The 12,859-nt window shown below is 55.3% G+C and overlaps 1 protein-coding gene and 1 pseudogene across 3 annotated transcripts in view; both read left to right on the top strand.

Annotated features, from left to right (window-relative positions):
* Positions 1-5,286, top strand: part of LOC105468987 (DBF4B-CDC7 kinase regulatory subunit) — a 29,093-nt gene extending 23,807 nt beyond the window's left edge. For 2 of the 3 annotated variants that reach the window (XM_071083269.1, XM_024788770.2), the window contains 3 exons: positions 1,826-1,934; positions 2,136-2,260; positions 3,091-5,286. In XM_071083269.1, coding sequence (XP_070939370.1) covers positions 1,826-1,934; positions 2,136-2,260; positions 3,091-3,952 — 1,096 coding nt within the window. In that variant the 3' untranslated portion in view covers positions 3,953-5,286. Of the gene's footprint in view, positions 1-1,825; positions 1,935-2,135; positions 2,261-2,614 lie in introns of all 3 variants that reach the window. The other variant, XM_071083270.1, reaches the window with a different exon arrangement.
* On the top strand, positions 5,275-12,562 carry LOC139359303 (protein DBF4 homolog B-like; annotated as a pseudogene).
* The last annotated feature ends 297 nt before the right edge of the window (positions 12,563-12,859 follow it).

A 12,859-nucleotide genomic window follows, 5' to 3' on the forward strand; every position in this document is an offset into this window, starting at 1 on the left:
AGCGCCTTATAAAACCATCACATCTCGTGAGAACTAAGTATCACAAGAACAGCATGGGGGAAACCACCCCCATGATTCAGTTACCTCCACCTGATCTCTCCGTTGACACTTGGGGATTATAGGGGTTACATTCAATATGAGATTTGAGTGGGGACACAAAGCCTAACCATATCATTTGCTAATGATTCTTTGCCATGCATACATATTTTAAAGTTGTATATAGTTGAATTTATGAGTTTTTCTGTATATCGTCTGGGTTTTGTGTCATACTTAGGAAGTCTTTAAAAGGAGTGTTTTGGACTTGCTGAGTTTGCTGGATAGCCAGATAGAAATGCCCTTTAGTGGCCGGGCGCTGTGGCTCAAGCCTGTAATCCTAGCACTTTGGGAGGCCGAGACGGGCAGATCACGAGTTCAGGAGATCGAGACCATCCTAGCTAACACAGTGAAACCCCGTCTCTACTAAAAAATACAAAAAAAAAACTAGCCGGGCGAGGTGGCAGGCGCCTGTGGTCCCAGCTACTCGGGAGGCTGAGGCAGGAGAATGGCGTGAACCCGGGAGGCGGAGCTTGCAGTGAGCCGAGATCCAGCCACTGCACTCCAGCCTGGGCGACAGAGCGAGACTCTGTCTCAAAAAAAAAAAAAAAAAAAAAAAGAAATGCCCTTTAGTTGTTAGAAATATGGGGCTGATATTCAGATAAGAAGTCAGGTTTGGCCGGATGTTGTGGCTCAGTCCGTAATCCCAGCATTTTGGGAGGCTGAGGCGGGCGGATCAAATGAGGTCAGGAGTTTGAGATCAGCCTGGCCAATGTGGCGAAACCCTGTCTCTACTAAAAATGCAAAGAAAAAAAAATTAGCTGGGGGTGGTGGTGTGTGCCTGTAATCCCAGCTATTTGGGAGGCTGAGACAAGAGACTTGAACCCAGGAGGTAGAGGTTGAAGTGAGCTGAAGTTGTGCTGCTGCACTCCAGCCTGGGGGTGACAGAGCGGGACTCCGTCTAAAAAAAAAAGTCAGGCTTGAGGAAGGTTTGAAAGTCCTAGTGGACAGTGAGGACAACTGTGAGAGACACAAGGCAGCATGAGGGAAGGGACAGACTGAACCAAGCTGGGGAGACATTCAGGGTGGAAAAGAAGAGCAGTCCCTTCACTGTGGTTGAGACCTTTTCCCTTTCATCTTTCAGGTCTCATGAATGTGGGTGTAGGTTTGAGCACAGAGTTGGAATTCCTACAAGGGATTCTTGCTGCTGCTCTCACCACCCCATCCTCACCTGTGGTTTAAGAGGACGGAGATGGCCGGGAGCGGTGGCTCACGCCTATAATCCAAGCACTTTGGGAGGCCAAGGCAGGCAGATCACCTGAGGTCAGGAGTTCGAGACCAGCCTGGCCAACATGGTGAAACCCCATCTATACTGAAAATACAAAAATTAGCTGGGCGTGGTGGTGTGTGCCTGTAATCCCAGCTATTCGGGAGGCTGAGGCAGGAGAATGGCTTGAGCCCAGGAGGCGAAAGGTTGCGGTGAGCCGAGATCACACCACTGCACTCCAGCCTGGGTGACTAAGCTAGACTCTGTCTAAAAAAAAAAGAGAAGGACAGAGATAAGACAGGCTGCCCACAGGGAGGTCTCCAGATGTCTTCTTCCTTGTTCCTCTCTTGCCGTTCTTAGATGATTGGTACCAAGCTCAGGGAAGGCCCACCTTCTGGTGCCTGCCCAGCCCCTTGGCCGTCTCAGTCCTTCCCCTCCTTGACCTAGGCTCCAGGCCCTAAGTAGTGGCTCCTCCCCCAAGGGACCCAGCAGTAACCACTTTGCTACACTATGTACCCTCCCCAGAGAATCCAAGGATGGAGAGCCAAGCCTGCGATCAGCTGCCCGCACCATGCCCAGGAGGAAGAAAGGCTACTGCGAGTGCTGCCAAGAGGCCTTCGAGGAGCTCCATGTGGTGAGCCCCTTCCCCGCTAAGCAGCTGCTCCCAGAGTGCCTTGAGGGATCCTGCTCACTGGGGATGAGTCCTTCCTGTGCAATCTCCACGCTGCTGTGGCTGTGTCCTCCAGGGCCATAGCATGGGCTGGGAGGTCAGCTTCCATGTCCCCCTCCCCCCAGGCCTCATGTAATGCCCTGTCCTCCTCTCACCCCCCGGCAGCATCTTCAGAGTGCCCAGCACCAGGGCTTTGCCCTAGAAACCCATCCATATGCAGAAGTGGACAGGATCATTGCCCAGCTCAGCCACAGCTTTGTAGACATCCCTTTCCAGGCGGGCCTCCCCAGGTGAGTGCCATGCTGGCAGGCATAACTGCGTCTGCACTCTCCTCTGTTGCCCTCTGGGTGGGAAGAGACCCTCAGGTTGGTGGCTGCTGGGACCAGACTGTGATGTTTTCCTCTTTTCTCACCTTCCTTTCCCCTCATCCTCAGTCCTGTTTGTTTTGGGGGTGGCCAAAAAAAAATTAAAAGACCTCCATTTGTGGCCTCAGTTGATGAAGACTAGACCCAGACCAGACTGTGGCTCCCTTCCTACCCCACGGGCTTTGATGTGGATGATAAGCAATTCTGGCCAGGGAGCAGGGGGGTAGTTCTCGGGCCTCTCCTAGATAGGTGAAGAGTAAAGTCTTTCTCCCTCTGTAGAAGTCACCACCAGAAGGAAGGACTGCATGGGGTTTGGTGGGAATTCCAGGGCCCTCTGAGCTCCGCTTCCCCTTGCTGCCAGCAAGGCAGACCCTCTCCCATCTGGAGCTATGGCTTCACCTCTCACCCCAAATCTCCACCTCAAGCTCAACTCGCACAGCCAGGAACTGCACTGCTTTCTTCAGCTGCCAAAGGGCACAGCCTCCTCTGTGAAGTCATGAAATGGAATAGCCTCTAACGTATTCCTCTGGCCAGCCCCAACCACAGGCCACAGAGCCAAGAGAAGTGCACACAGTGCTAACTGCTGCGGCAGGTTCAGAGCCAAACAGGAGGACTTTCACACAGGGCCTCAGAGAAGGCAGCCATCTCGGCACATGAACCGCCAGCTGTGGCGGCTCTCCCTGTGCCCTCAGCCCTGGCCCAGGCCTGCTGTGAAGTTGAAACCTGCAGCTCACTGGGTGTTTCTGTCTCAACAGGTGGTCAGGTTCCCCAGCTTCTGACTGTGACCCTCTCTGTCCTAAGACTCTGCACCCCCGCCAGCCCTCCCATCCCAGGGCAGCATCTCCCAGGATAAGGAAGGAAGACAGCTGCCAGGTGTCAGGTGTCCCAAAGCAGGATGGGACAGTGAACAGCACGCAGGCACCAGCTGAACGTGCAGGGACTGATGAGGTACCTGAACCTATAGCAAGCTGCCAGGACCTGAGGGGGTTAGTCGATGTGTTTATGGACACCCCAGAGACACTGGTGTCTAGGAACCCTGCTTGCCAACGCCTGCTGCCTAGCTCTGGTTTTATGGAACTCTCCTCTGGCCTAGACCTGGCACTTGTTGGCCACAAGCGCAAGGTTCAGTTCCCCAGTGGCAATGCTGAGAAGAGAGTGGGGGCCTCTTGGCCACAGGCTTCATTTTTTGTCCCAATAGCACCCAACCCCTGTGGCACCAGGACAACCGGTGGCAAGCATCTTCCCTGTCTTCCCCTTCCAGGCCATGAGTCCAGGCTCCTCACCTCTCTCCAGCCCTTGTGCCACTCACAGACCTGCCTCTCTCTCCCAGACCCCTTCCCCTGGCAGCCCACAGACAGACCAGGAGAGTTCTGGGCCACACAGCCCCACTGGCCGGGGGAAGGATGGCCCCCAGGGCCTGAGGATTCTGAGTGTGCAACCCCTGGCCCTGTATCCCAGGAGGCTGGCCAGCTCCCCAGCTGCCCCACAGCTCCAGGCTGGCCATCAGCCCCCCTGCACTCAGCTACCAGTGTGCAGCCCTCAGGAGCACCTGCAGAGAGCAGGTCTACCTCCCTCCTGCAGCCCCTGCCAGCCAGTGCAGGAGCCAGCTGTTCCTGATGCCTCTGGGCCCCCCAGCCTCTCCAGGTGCCCTGTCGCCCTGTCTCCCAGCCCTGGTCCCAACCCCAGCCCCAGCCCCAGCCCCAGCCCCATGCCGGCAGAGAGCTGCTCCTATGAGTCCCCAAGGTACTTGGCTCTTCACGGAGCCAGGCAGCTCCAGATTGAAGGGCCACAGATACAATTTATTCCCCTGCTGTGTGCTGCACACCCGGCCAGGGCTGACCAGGACACAGGAGGGGCAGAGCCCCAGGACTTCCCCAAAAGAGCCAGAAGGGGGCCCAGGCCTGGCCTTTGAAGTCCAGCAAGCAGCTGTCACGCTCGGCTCCATGGAGCCAACAGAGCCAGCCCTCCCACTGGCCAGGTCTTTGGGAGAGAATCTGGACTGGGGGCTGCCCTCTCCTACCCCCGCCTCCTGCCATATTCCTGACCAGGCAGAGTCCACAGTGGGCTTGCCCAGCTGAGACTGGCCACCCACGCCAGGAGACAGAGGCAAAGTTGGCATGGGGAGGGACCACAAAGGAGCTGGGGCAGCAGGAGTCCTGGCCTGGCTTCCTGGCCCTCCGCAGGCCCTTGCCTCTCTGCAGAGCCGCGGGTTAGCTGTTGGTGTGCTCCACCCCCAAGCCCGACCTCCTTTCCCACGAGCATGTGGCCGCTCCTGCTTTCCGAAATGCCTGTGTTTATCCCCTCCCCCAGCCCCCCACGCTCCCACACACAGATCCTCAGGAACATATGAAGCAGAGGAGGGGCTCGAGCTGCGCCACTCACAGAGCTCCCTCCCCCAGGCACTTAGTTGGGGCCCAGCACTGACCTTTCCCCTGAGCCCAGGATGTGGCCAGAGCCCCCTCTGGGACCCCTCTTGGCCCTTCTCTGCCTCCTCAGCTTGAGCTGCCTGCCCGGAGTTCGGCTGTTCCGGGGCCAGTGTGTCACCTGCCAACTTCCACATCACCCTCCTCCCTCGGTCCCTCCTCTCCTTCCCCAAGGACCTCCCCCCATTTCTGGCAGCCAAGCCATTAATCTGGAGACAGAAATGGGTTTGCTATCGATTCTCTGGCCACTTTTTCTTTCATTATAATTTGTACTGTGGTTCTTCTCACCCTTCTCTGTGTCCGTGGGTTTGTCTCTTTAAATGTTGAAGCTCCCGGAAGCCTGGTGCTATTCTGTATCTCCTTTCAAAGGAAGAAGAGGGGACCCAGCTGTGGGTGAGGACTCAAGTTATTAGTTTGGAAATAGAGCAACTTTGTGTACAGCCCACCTTAGAGGTCATGTTACCCCCTTCCTGTTAAATTTTACAATTAATTTTGGTTCAGGAAATGTAAATAAATTTGTTAATAACATGGGGCTGGAATGCCATATGTCAGTCCTTGATCTGCCCTCCAGTGACCCAAGGCAGGGCTGCGGGCCAGGAGCGATGGACAGAATCACTAGATGGTGGGATGGGACCTCCTGCAAGTCACACACGTGTAAGTGCCACAACCCTCCTGCCGGCCTTGCCCAAGGGCTAAGGGCTCCAGGGAGCAGGGCTGCCTCTGTCCCTGCCCAGCCTCCTTTACCTAGTCTCATCTGGTCACTTACTTGGCTCTGTTGCCTAGGGAGTGGTTGCCAGCAGAGGATATGCCCCTTCATCCCTCCCAAGAAAACTCCTTTGCCCTGACGGAGATTCCTGCTAAGGGCTCAGTCCTCTTCCCTGAAGCCAGACTGTGGTTTATGTCTGGGTGCTGCTGGGTTCATCCCTTTCCTTTTGTGACATGGGGTTGCCTCATTCCCCATGACACCACCCCTCTGCATGAGGAAGTTTCCCCTCGCCCCTGTCTCAGACTTTGATACCTTTACCTGCTGCTCGCACAAAGCCCGTGGTGCTGGGTTCGGGTGCCCTCATTGTCAGCTGCCCAGGACCCATTCCCCGAACCTCACGTCCGGGTACTCTTGCCTTCCCCTCCTATCTCAATGATCATGACCTTGGACATCTCTGCCAGGCCAAACCCCAAGGCTGGAACGCTCTTCAGCCATTTCTCCATTGCGGCTTCCTGGCTGTAGATTCAGGTTAGAGGTGAACCCAGAATACCTGAGACGTGACCCAGGATGGATGGGTGCTGCTGGATATGAATGAGGTCCCGCAGTGGCTCCTTGGCATGAGCACTGCTCAGACTCCTTTCCACTGCAGCCCCCTTTCCACATCCCCCTCCCGCACCAGATGACTTTGACCCAGACCCAGTGGACACTGCTTCATCTTGCAGTCAGTCCCTTTTCAACATGTTTCTGTTTCTTTCTGAAGAGGTGTCCTCCCTCCATAAGTCACGCTGTCTGTCCCTGGCCCTCCAGCCCACCTAGCCAACCACCCTTGTTGGTTTCCTTCTCAGACTTGCCACCTCTCCCATCTGCCCCAAAATGCCATGCTTCTGTCCTGGAAACCACTTGAGTTGATTCAGTAAATCAACTTCAAATACTTGAAGACTCCCACCTTCTGTTCTCTGGCTCCTTCCTGCAGTCTATACCTACCGCCTCCTCTTCACCTCCTTCCCTTCCACACTTCCTTCCTGGGTAGCTCTGCCTGAAGCATTCCACTAGGATCATCTATTCCAAGGTCATGGACAGGCTACTGATGACCAAAGTTGGTTCCTTTTCTCCTTTCTTTCCTCCTTGAAGCCTGGCTCCCTTGGTCCCAGCAGCCCCTCAGTGGCCTGGTTCTCCTGTCCCCCTGCCCTTCCTCACCATTGCCCATTCCCTCGTTCGTTCATTCAGCACAGGCCTTGCCGTCTGCCCCGAGTCAGCTCCGAGACACCTGAAGAGCCCTCCAGCCCTAACTGCTTTCCTCAGACTAGGTCCCGAGGCCTTTGTTCTTGCCTCTTCTTGCTGAGCCTTTCACTTCTAGGCAGATGTGGCCAATTGGTAGCTCCACCCCAACTTCCTTCTGCTGGGTGGAATGCATGAGCTAGCTGTCCCCAACTCACACTGTGACCTCAGAAAAATGCCTCTATTACTCGGGCCTCAGTTTCCTCGTCTTTAAGGGGCTCGGATGAGATTATTTCAGGGCCCTTTCCTATAATAAAATACTGTGACCACCAGCAAATCTTTTATGTCCTTCCCTGTCCTGCCACCAGCAGGAATGCTACATACCTGAGAATTCCTCCTCATCCTGGATCTTGGCTCCCCTTCCCAGGGGAGTTTCAGCTGTGCCCAGCTCAAACTGTTTTCTTGATCTAAAAAATGGAGGTAATCTAGGCTGGACACAGTGGCTCACGCCTGTAAACCCAGCACTTTGGGAGGCCGAGCTGGGTGGATCATTTGAGGTCAGGAGTTCAAGACCAGCCTGGCCAACATAGCGAAACCGCATCTCTACTAAAAATACAAAGCTGGGCGTGGTGGTGCGCCTTTCGCTCCGGAGGCTGAGGCAAGAGAATCGCTTGAACTCGGGAGGCAGAGGTTGCAGTGAGCCGAGATTGCACCACTCTACTCCAGCCTGGGCAACAGGGTGAGACTTTGTCTCAAAAATAAATAAATACATAAATACATACATACAAAAAATGGAGGTAATGCTAGTTGCTACCTTGCTAGGAAGTCACAAGAATGAAATCAGATATGTTTGTGAGGTATGTGGCACAGAGCTTGGCACACTGTCTCAATAAATAACATATTACCACAGGCACACATGCCTGTGAGGCCTCCTTCCGAAACTTACATAAAGCTTATTCTCACTAATTCCCACCTGGCAGTGTCCCTTGGTAACTGGCGTCCTCATCTCGGGTGTGCGTTTGTGGATGAAGCTGCTGAGGGACACTGAGACCTCCTGTCCCAGGCCCCCTCCCAAGGACCATCTCTCCTCAGCTCCAGGAGGATCCCTTGCGTGGAAGAGAAGTGGCAATTGGGCCCTTATGGGTGTGACTGTGAGCCCCACAAACCTCCCAAAGGATGAGTGTGCCTGGGATCCTGGTGCCCCAGGTGCCCCCCAACTCTTCCCTTGGTGAAGCCTGAGAGCTTTAGAGATTAAAAGAGGGGCCACTTGGACACCTGAGAGGGAGGAGCATGAGGTTTCCCAGGAGAGCTATGCAGATGAGAAGAACGGTCCTTGGATCCTGGGCTGGCATCTGAGAGGAAGCAGGATGAACTTCTGTCCAAATGTTGGGCGCTTCCCCTGCTGCCACCCCTCATACCACGACATCAGGCATAGGTTCTCTCTGCACTGGGTAGAGAGAGGACACCAAGGCCCCTAAGCCGTAGAGAGGCCTGGTGTCCTGGGCAAGGGCCAGGGAGCCGGTTTGCTCCTCGGCACCTTGGACGGTGCGAGCCCCGGGTGACTGAGCCCCTTTCATGCACCAGACGCTGCTCCAAGCACGGGCAGCTCAACCATCATCCCCGAGAGGAGCACTGTGAGTGGGGCTGGTTTTCTAACCCCTGCATCATGGATGAGGAAACCAAGGCCCAGAGAGGCCAGCGGGCTTGCTTAAGGTCACACAGCCAGTTCATGGGGGAGGCAGGATTGGGACCCCAGCCCAGAGCCCTGAATCCTGCCCCCTTGACTAGCATGGTCTGTGCTGCAGGCCTTAAGGCTGGGCACCAGGCCTGGATGGCCTCCACTGGCAGGAATCACTGCCCATGGTATCACCCCAGGGCTGGAGGCAACCAGCACCCCTCCCTTACCTGAAGTGGAGACAAGGTCTTTGCCCTGCATCCCCAACTTGGCCCTTGTGCAGGAAAATTTGAGAGAATCGGCTGAAGGGCTAGAAGAGTGGCAGAAGGAAGGAGGCCCCGGCCTCCTACGGGAGGGGCTTCCTAAGGGAGGCCAGACCCCAACCTCTCAGGACCCCACAGCTCCCTCAGGAAGAGCAACCCCAAGGGTGGCATCAGGGCAGCAGAAACAGTGGCCCCACCCTCAAGGGATGGGCGTAAGGACTGAAGGAGCCAGCCATAGCTGAGGAGTTGGGGTGGGGCCCCCCAGGGAACCCTGTGTTTGAGGGGGAGACACAGGCCTGCCCCGATCTAAGCAGAAAACAGCCCTTGCTATCAGGATCAGGTCTGATGAGGAAGACAAGCCCTGCTCTTCTGAAGTCCCAGTGTGATGAGGGACCACCAATGAGAAGACAGACAGCCCTGACCTCAGGAAGGAAGGTGGGTGAGAGAACATGAAGCAAGCTTTCTGTGTGGGGAGCCCACGGCTCCTAAGAGAGCTGAGGCAAGCATAAGACAGGGGAGGTGGAACCTCAGGGACTGGGGACTGTGCTCAAGGGAGAGGCAAGAGGTCTAACCAAGGCCGGGTGCCGGGGCTCACAGATGTGATCTAATCCCAGCACTTTGGGAGGCTGAGGCTGTAGGATCACTTGAGTCCAAGAGTTCGAGACTGACCTGGGCAGCATAAAAAGACCCCCATCTCTACAAAAAAAAAAAAAATTTGTTAGCCAAGCATTAGCCTCATGCCTGTAATCCCAGCACTTTGGGAGGCTGCGGTGAGTGGGTCTCTTGAGTCCAGGAGTTGAGACCAGCCAGGACAACATGATGAAACCCAATCTCTACAAAAAATACAAAAGTGCTGGGCATGGTGGCTCACACCTGTAATCCCAGCACTTTGGGAGGCCAAAGTGGGCAGATCACTTGAGGTCAGGAGTTCAAGACCAGTCTGGCCAACATGGTGAAACCCTGTCTCTACTAAAAATACAAAAATTAGCCGGATGTGGTGGTGCACACCTGTAACCCCAGCTACTCGAGAGGCTGAGGCAGGAGAATGCTGGAACCCGGTGGGAGGAGGAGGTTGCAGTGAGCCAAGATCACACCATTGCACTCCAGCCTGGGCAACAGAACAAGACTCCATCTCAAAAACAAAAACAAAAAAGCCAAGCTTGGTGACGCCACCTGTAGTCCCTGCTATTCGGGAGGCTCAGGCAGGAGATCACTTGAGCCCAAGAGGTCAAGGTTACAGGAAGCTATGATTGTGCCACTAGTTCTCCAGCCTGGGCAACAGAGAGATACCCTCAAAAAATTAAAAAATAAGGTCTATCGCCTGCAATCCCAGCACTTTGGGAGGCTGAAGCAGGCAGACTGCTTGAGGCCAGGAGTTTGAGAACAGCCTGGCCAGCATGGTTAAACCCCATCTCTACTAAAAATACAAAAGTTAGTCAGGCATGGTGGTGCACACCTGTAATCCCAGCTACTTGGGAGGCTAAGGCAGGAGAGTCACTTGAACCCAGGAGAAGGAGGTTGCAGTGAGCTGAGATTGTGCCACTGCACTCCAGCCTGAGCAACAGAGTGAGATTCCATCTCAAAAAAAAAAAAAAAACAGGCTGGGTGCAGTGGGCTCACGCCTGTAATCCCAGCACTTTAGGAGGCCGAGGTGGGCAGATCACCTGAGGTCAGGAGTTCGAGACCAGCCTGACCAACATGGAGAAACCCCATCTCTACTAAAAATACAAAATTAACTGGGCATGGTGGCACATGCCTGTAATCCCAGCTACTTGGGAGGCTGAGGCAGGAGAATCGCTCAAACCGGGGAGGTGGAGGTTGCAGTGAGCTGAGATCATGCCATTGCACTCCAGCCTGGGCAACAAGAGCAAAACTCCATCTCAAAAAAAGTCTAGGCCAGGCGCGGTGGCTCACACCTGTAATCCTAGCACTCTGGGAGGCAGACAGATTGCCTGAATTTAGGAGGTTGAGAACAGCCTGCTCAACATGGTGAGATCCCATCTCTACTAAAAATACAAAAAATTAGCCGGGTATGGTGACACACGCCTGTTGTCCTAGCTACTCAGGAGGCTGAGGCAAGAGAATCACTTGACCCCAGAGGTGGAGGTTGAAGTGAGCTGAGATCTCGCCACTTTACTCCAGACTGGGCGACAGAGCAACACTCTCCAAAAGAAAAAAATATATAGTAAGTTCTGGCCGGGCGCGGTGGCTCATGCCTGTAATCCCAGCACTTTGGGAGGCCAAGGCGAGCGGATCACGAGGTCAGGAGATCGAGACCATCCTGGCTAACATGTGAAACCCCGTTGCTACTAAAAATACAAAAAAAAAATGAGGCATGGTGGCGGGCACCTGTAGTCCTAGCTACTCAGGAGGCTGAGGCAGGAGAATGGTGTGAACCTGAGAGGCGGAGCTTGCAGTCAGCCGAAATCGCATCACTGCACTCCAGCCTGGGCAACAGAGGGAAACTCCGTCTCAAAACAAAACAAAACAAAACAAAAAGTAGTAAATTCTGGCCAGATCTGCTGGGAGTCAGGGAACCCAGGAATATAAGTGGCTACCGGGGCCAGGGAGCCATATGACTTAGTCCCCACTGGAACTAGCCCAGGGTGCCACCAGGGAGAGTCACTCTTAGGGCTCATCAGGTCTTCCCAACACGAAGTCTAGGGTCCCAGGGCCACCGATGTGGTAGGAACATGCCTCTGGTGAAGAGACCTGGACCACAGATTGGGCTTACTCTATGGTCTTGAACATGTCGGAGGACCCAGACTCTCCCAGCCCCGGGCCCCCACTGTGAAATGACAAACCTCACCCAGCCTACTGAGGGGCACTCCTGATCAGGACTTGCTGATGTGGCCCTGGGACATAGGCAGGCTGGAGCAGACAGCCACTTTCGTGTCTGGGGTGTGTGGTGAGGGTGCAAGGGACCAGATATACCAGTCCTCTCTGGTCCCAAATGGAGGGCAGAGGTGGAAGTAGGACTAGGGGTGGCTAAGAGGAGTGAGGCTCTGGAGTAGGGGACATGCCTCTCACTGACCAGCTGTGTGACTTTGGGAAGCTCACATAACCTCTCAGAGCCTCAGTTTCCCCCTCTGTAAAATGAGGAGCACAATCTCTCCCTCGGGACTCATCATGAGTTTCCAGGAATACCACATAGTAGGCCCTCATTCCCAGGAGCCTCCTCGCGCCTACATCTTGGAGGAGGTTCTCGAGATGTCTCCAAAGCGAAGGAAGAATTGGCTCAGCCTTGCTGAGCATCTGGGTCTGGCATGGCAGGTGGTTGGGGGTGGGGGGAGTCACTTCGTTCCCTGCATTGATGTCAGCGCCTCCTGGGAAATCGCCTTCTCACCTCTCCTGGGCCTAAAATAGAGCGGGGGATGGGGGCATCACAAGCTAGAGGCAGTTCCCTCATCCCCAGCAGAGGCCCTGGGTCCTTGGGGAAGCAGAGGACCCAGGAAGGGGTTCCCTGCCTCCAATCTTGTTCTTCAGTGACTTGTGGTCCCCTAGCATGGGTACAAAAAAGGTTAGAGTGGGGACTTATCAGCTTTCCCACCTGCCATGCCCCACCACACCCCACGTCATCTCAGGTACCTGGCCTTCAGCACCCCTAGCAGAAGTCTGAGGTCCCAGCCCTGCTATTGGGACTCATCATTCCCCAGGAGCTGGGTGGAGGGCACAGCTGGGGATGTAGGTTGGGAGGTCCAGTATTTTTGCAAACAGGGCAGCCTAGTCTGACCAGAGAGGGAATGCTGGGGGTCTCCAGAGTTGTCTTCTGCTCCTAAGGATTGGGATTAGCAAGGGAGGGGGAGCCATGGGGCATGCTAGCAGCATGTAAGTGATCTGGCTGGTTTATATTTTATCTAGGGGGAAGGACAGGGCGCCTGTGAGAGACTCAGGAACCCAGACGGAGATGCCGGCCCTTCCTGATGGTTGGAGTGACAGCGATCCCTGAAGCCCTCCTAGAGGCCGGGACGTCTTTGGCGGGGAGAAGGAGCCGATGGGAAGGGGTCTGGACCGCGGGCTTGGGAGGACTCCTCAGTGACACGACCCGTAGCAAAGGTGCAAGAAATCCCAGAGGCGCGGAGCCTGGCGTTCGCCAAGAGCCTCTGCCCACCCCAACCCCAGCTTCCACAGCCTAGGGTCAAGCGGGGCGCTCCGGGCTGGGGCTGGGGTTGGGGCAGCCTCTCCAGAGGGTACCACGACCGAAGGGCGAAAGCGGGCGCCACAGCCACGCCCCTGCCC

This window comes from Macaca nemestrina, chromosome 17 (assembly GCF_043159975.1).
Source record: "Macaca nemestrina isolate mMacNem1 chromosome 17, mMacNem.hap1, whole genome shotgun sequence".
Taxonomy (NCBI): domain Eukaryota; kingdom Metazoa; phylum Chordata; class Mammalia; order Primates; family Cercopithecidae; genus Macaca; species Macaca nemestrina.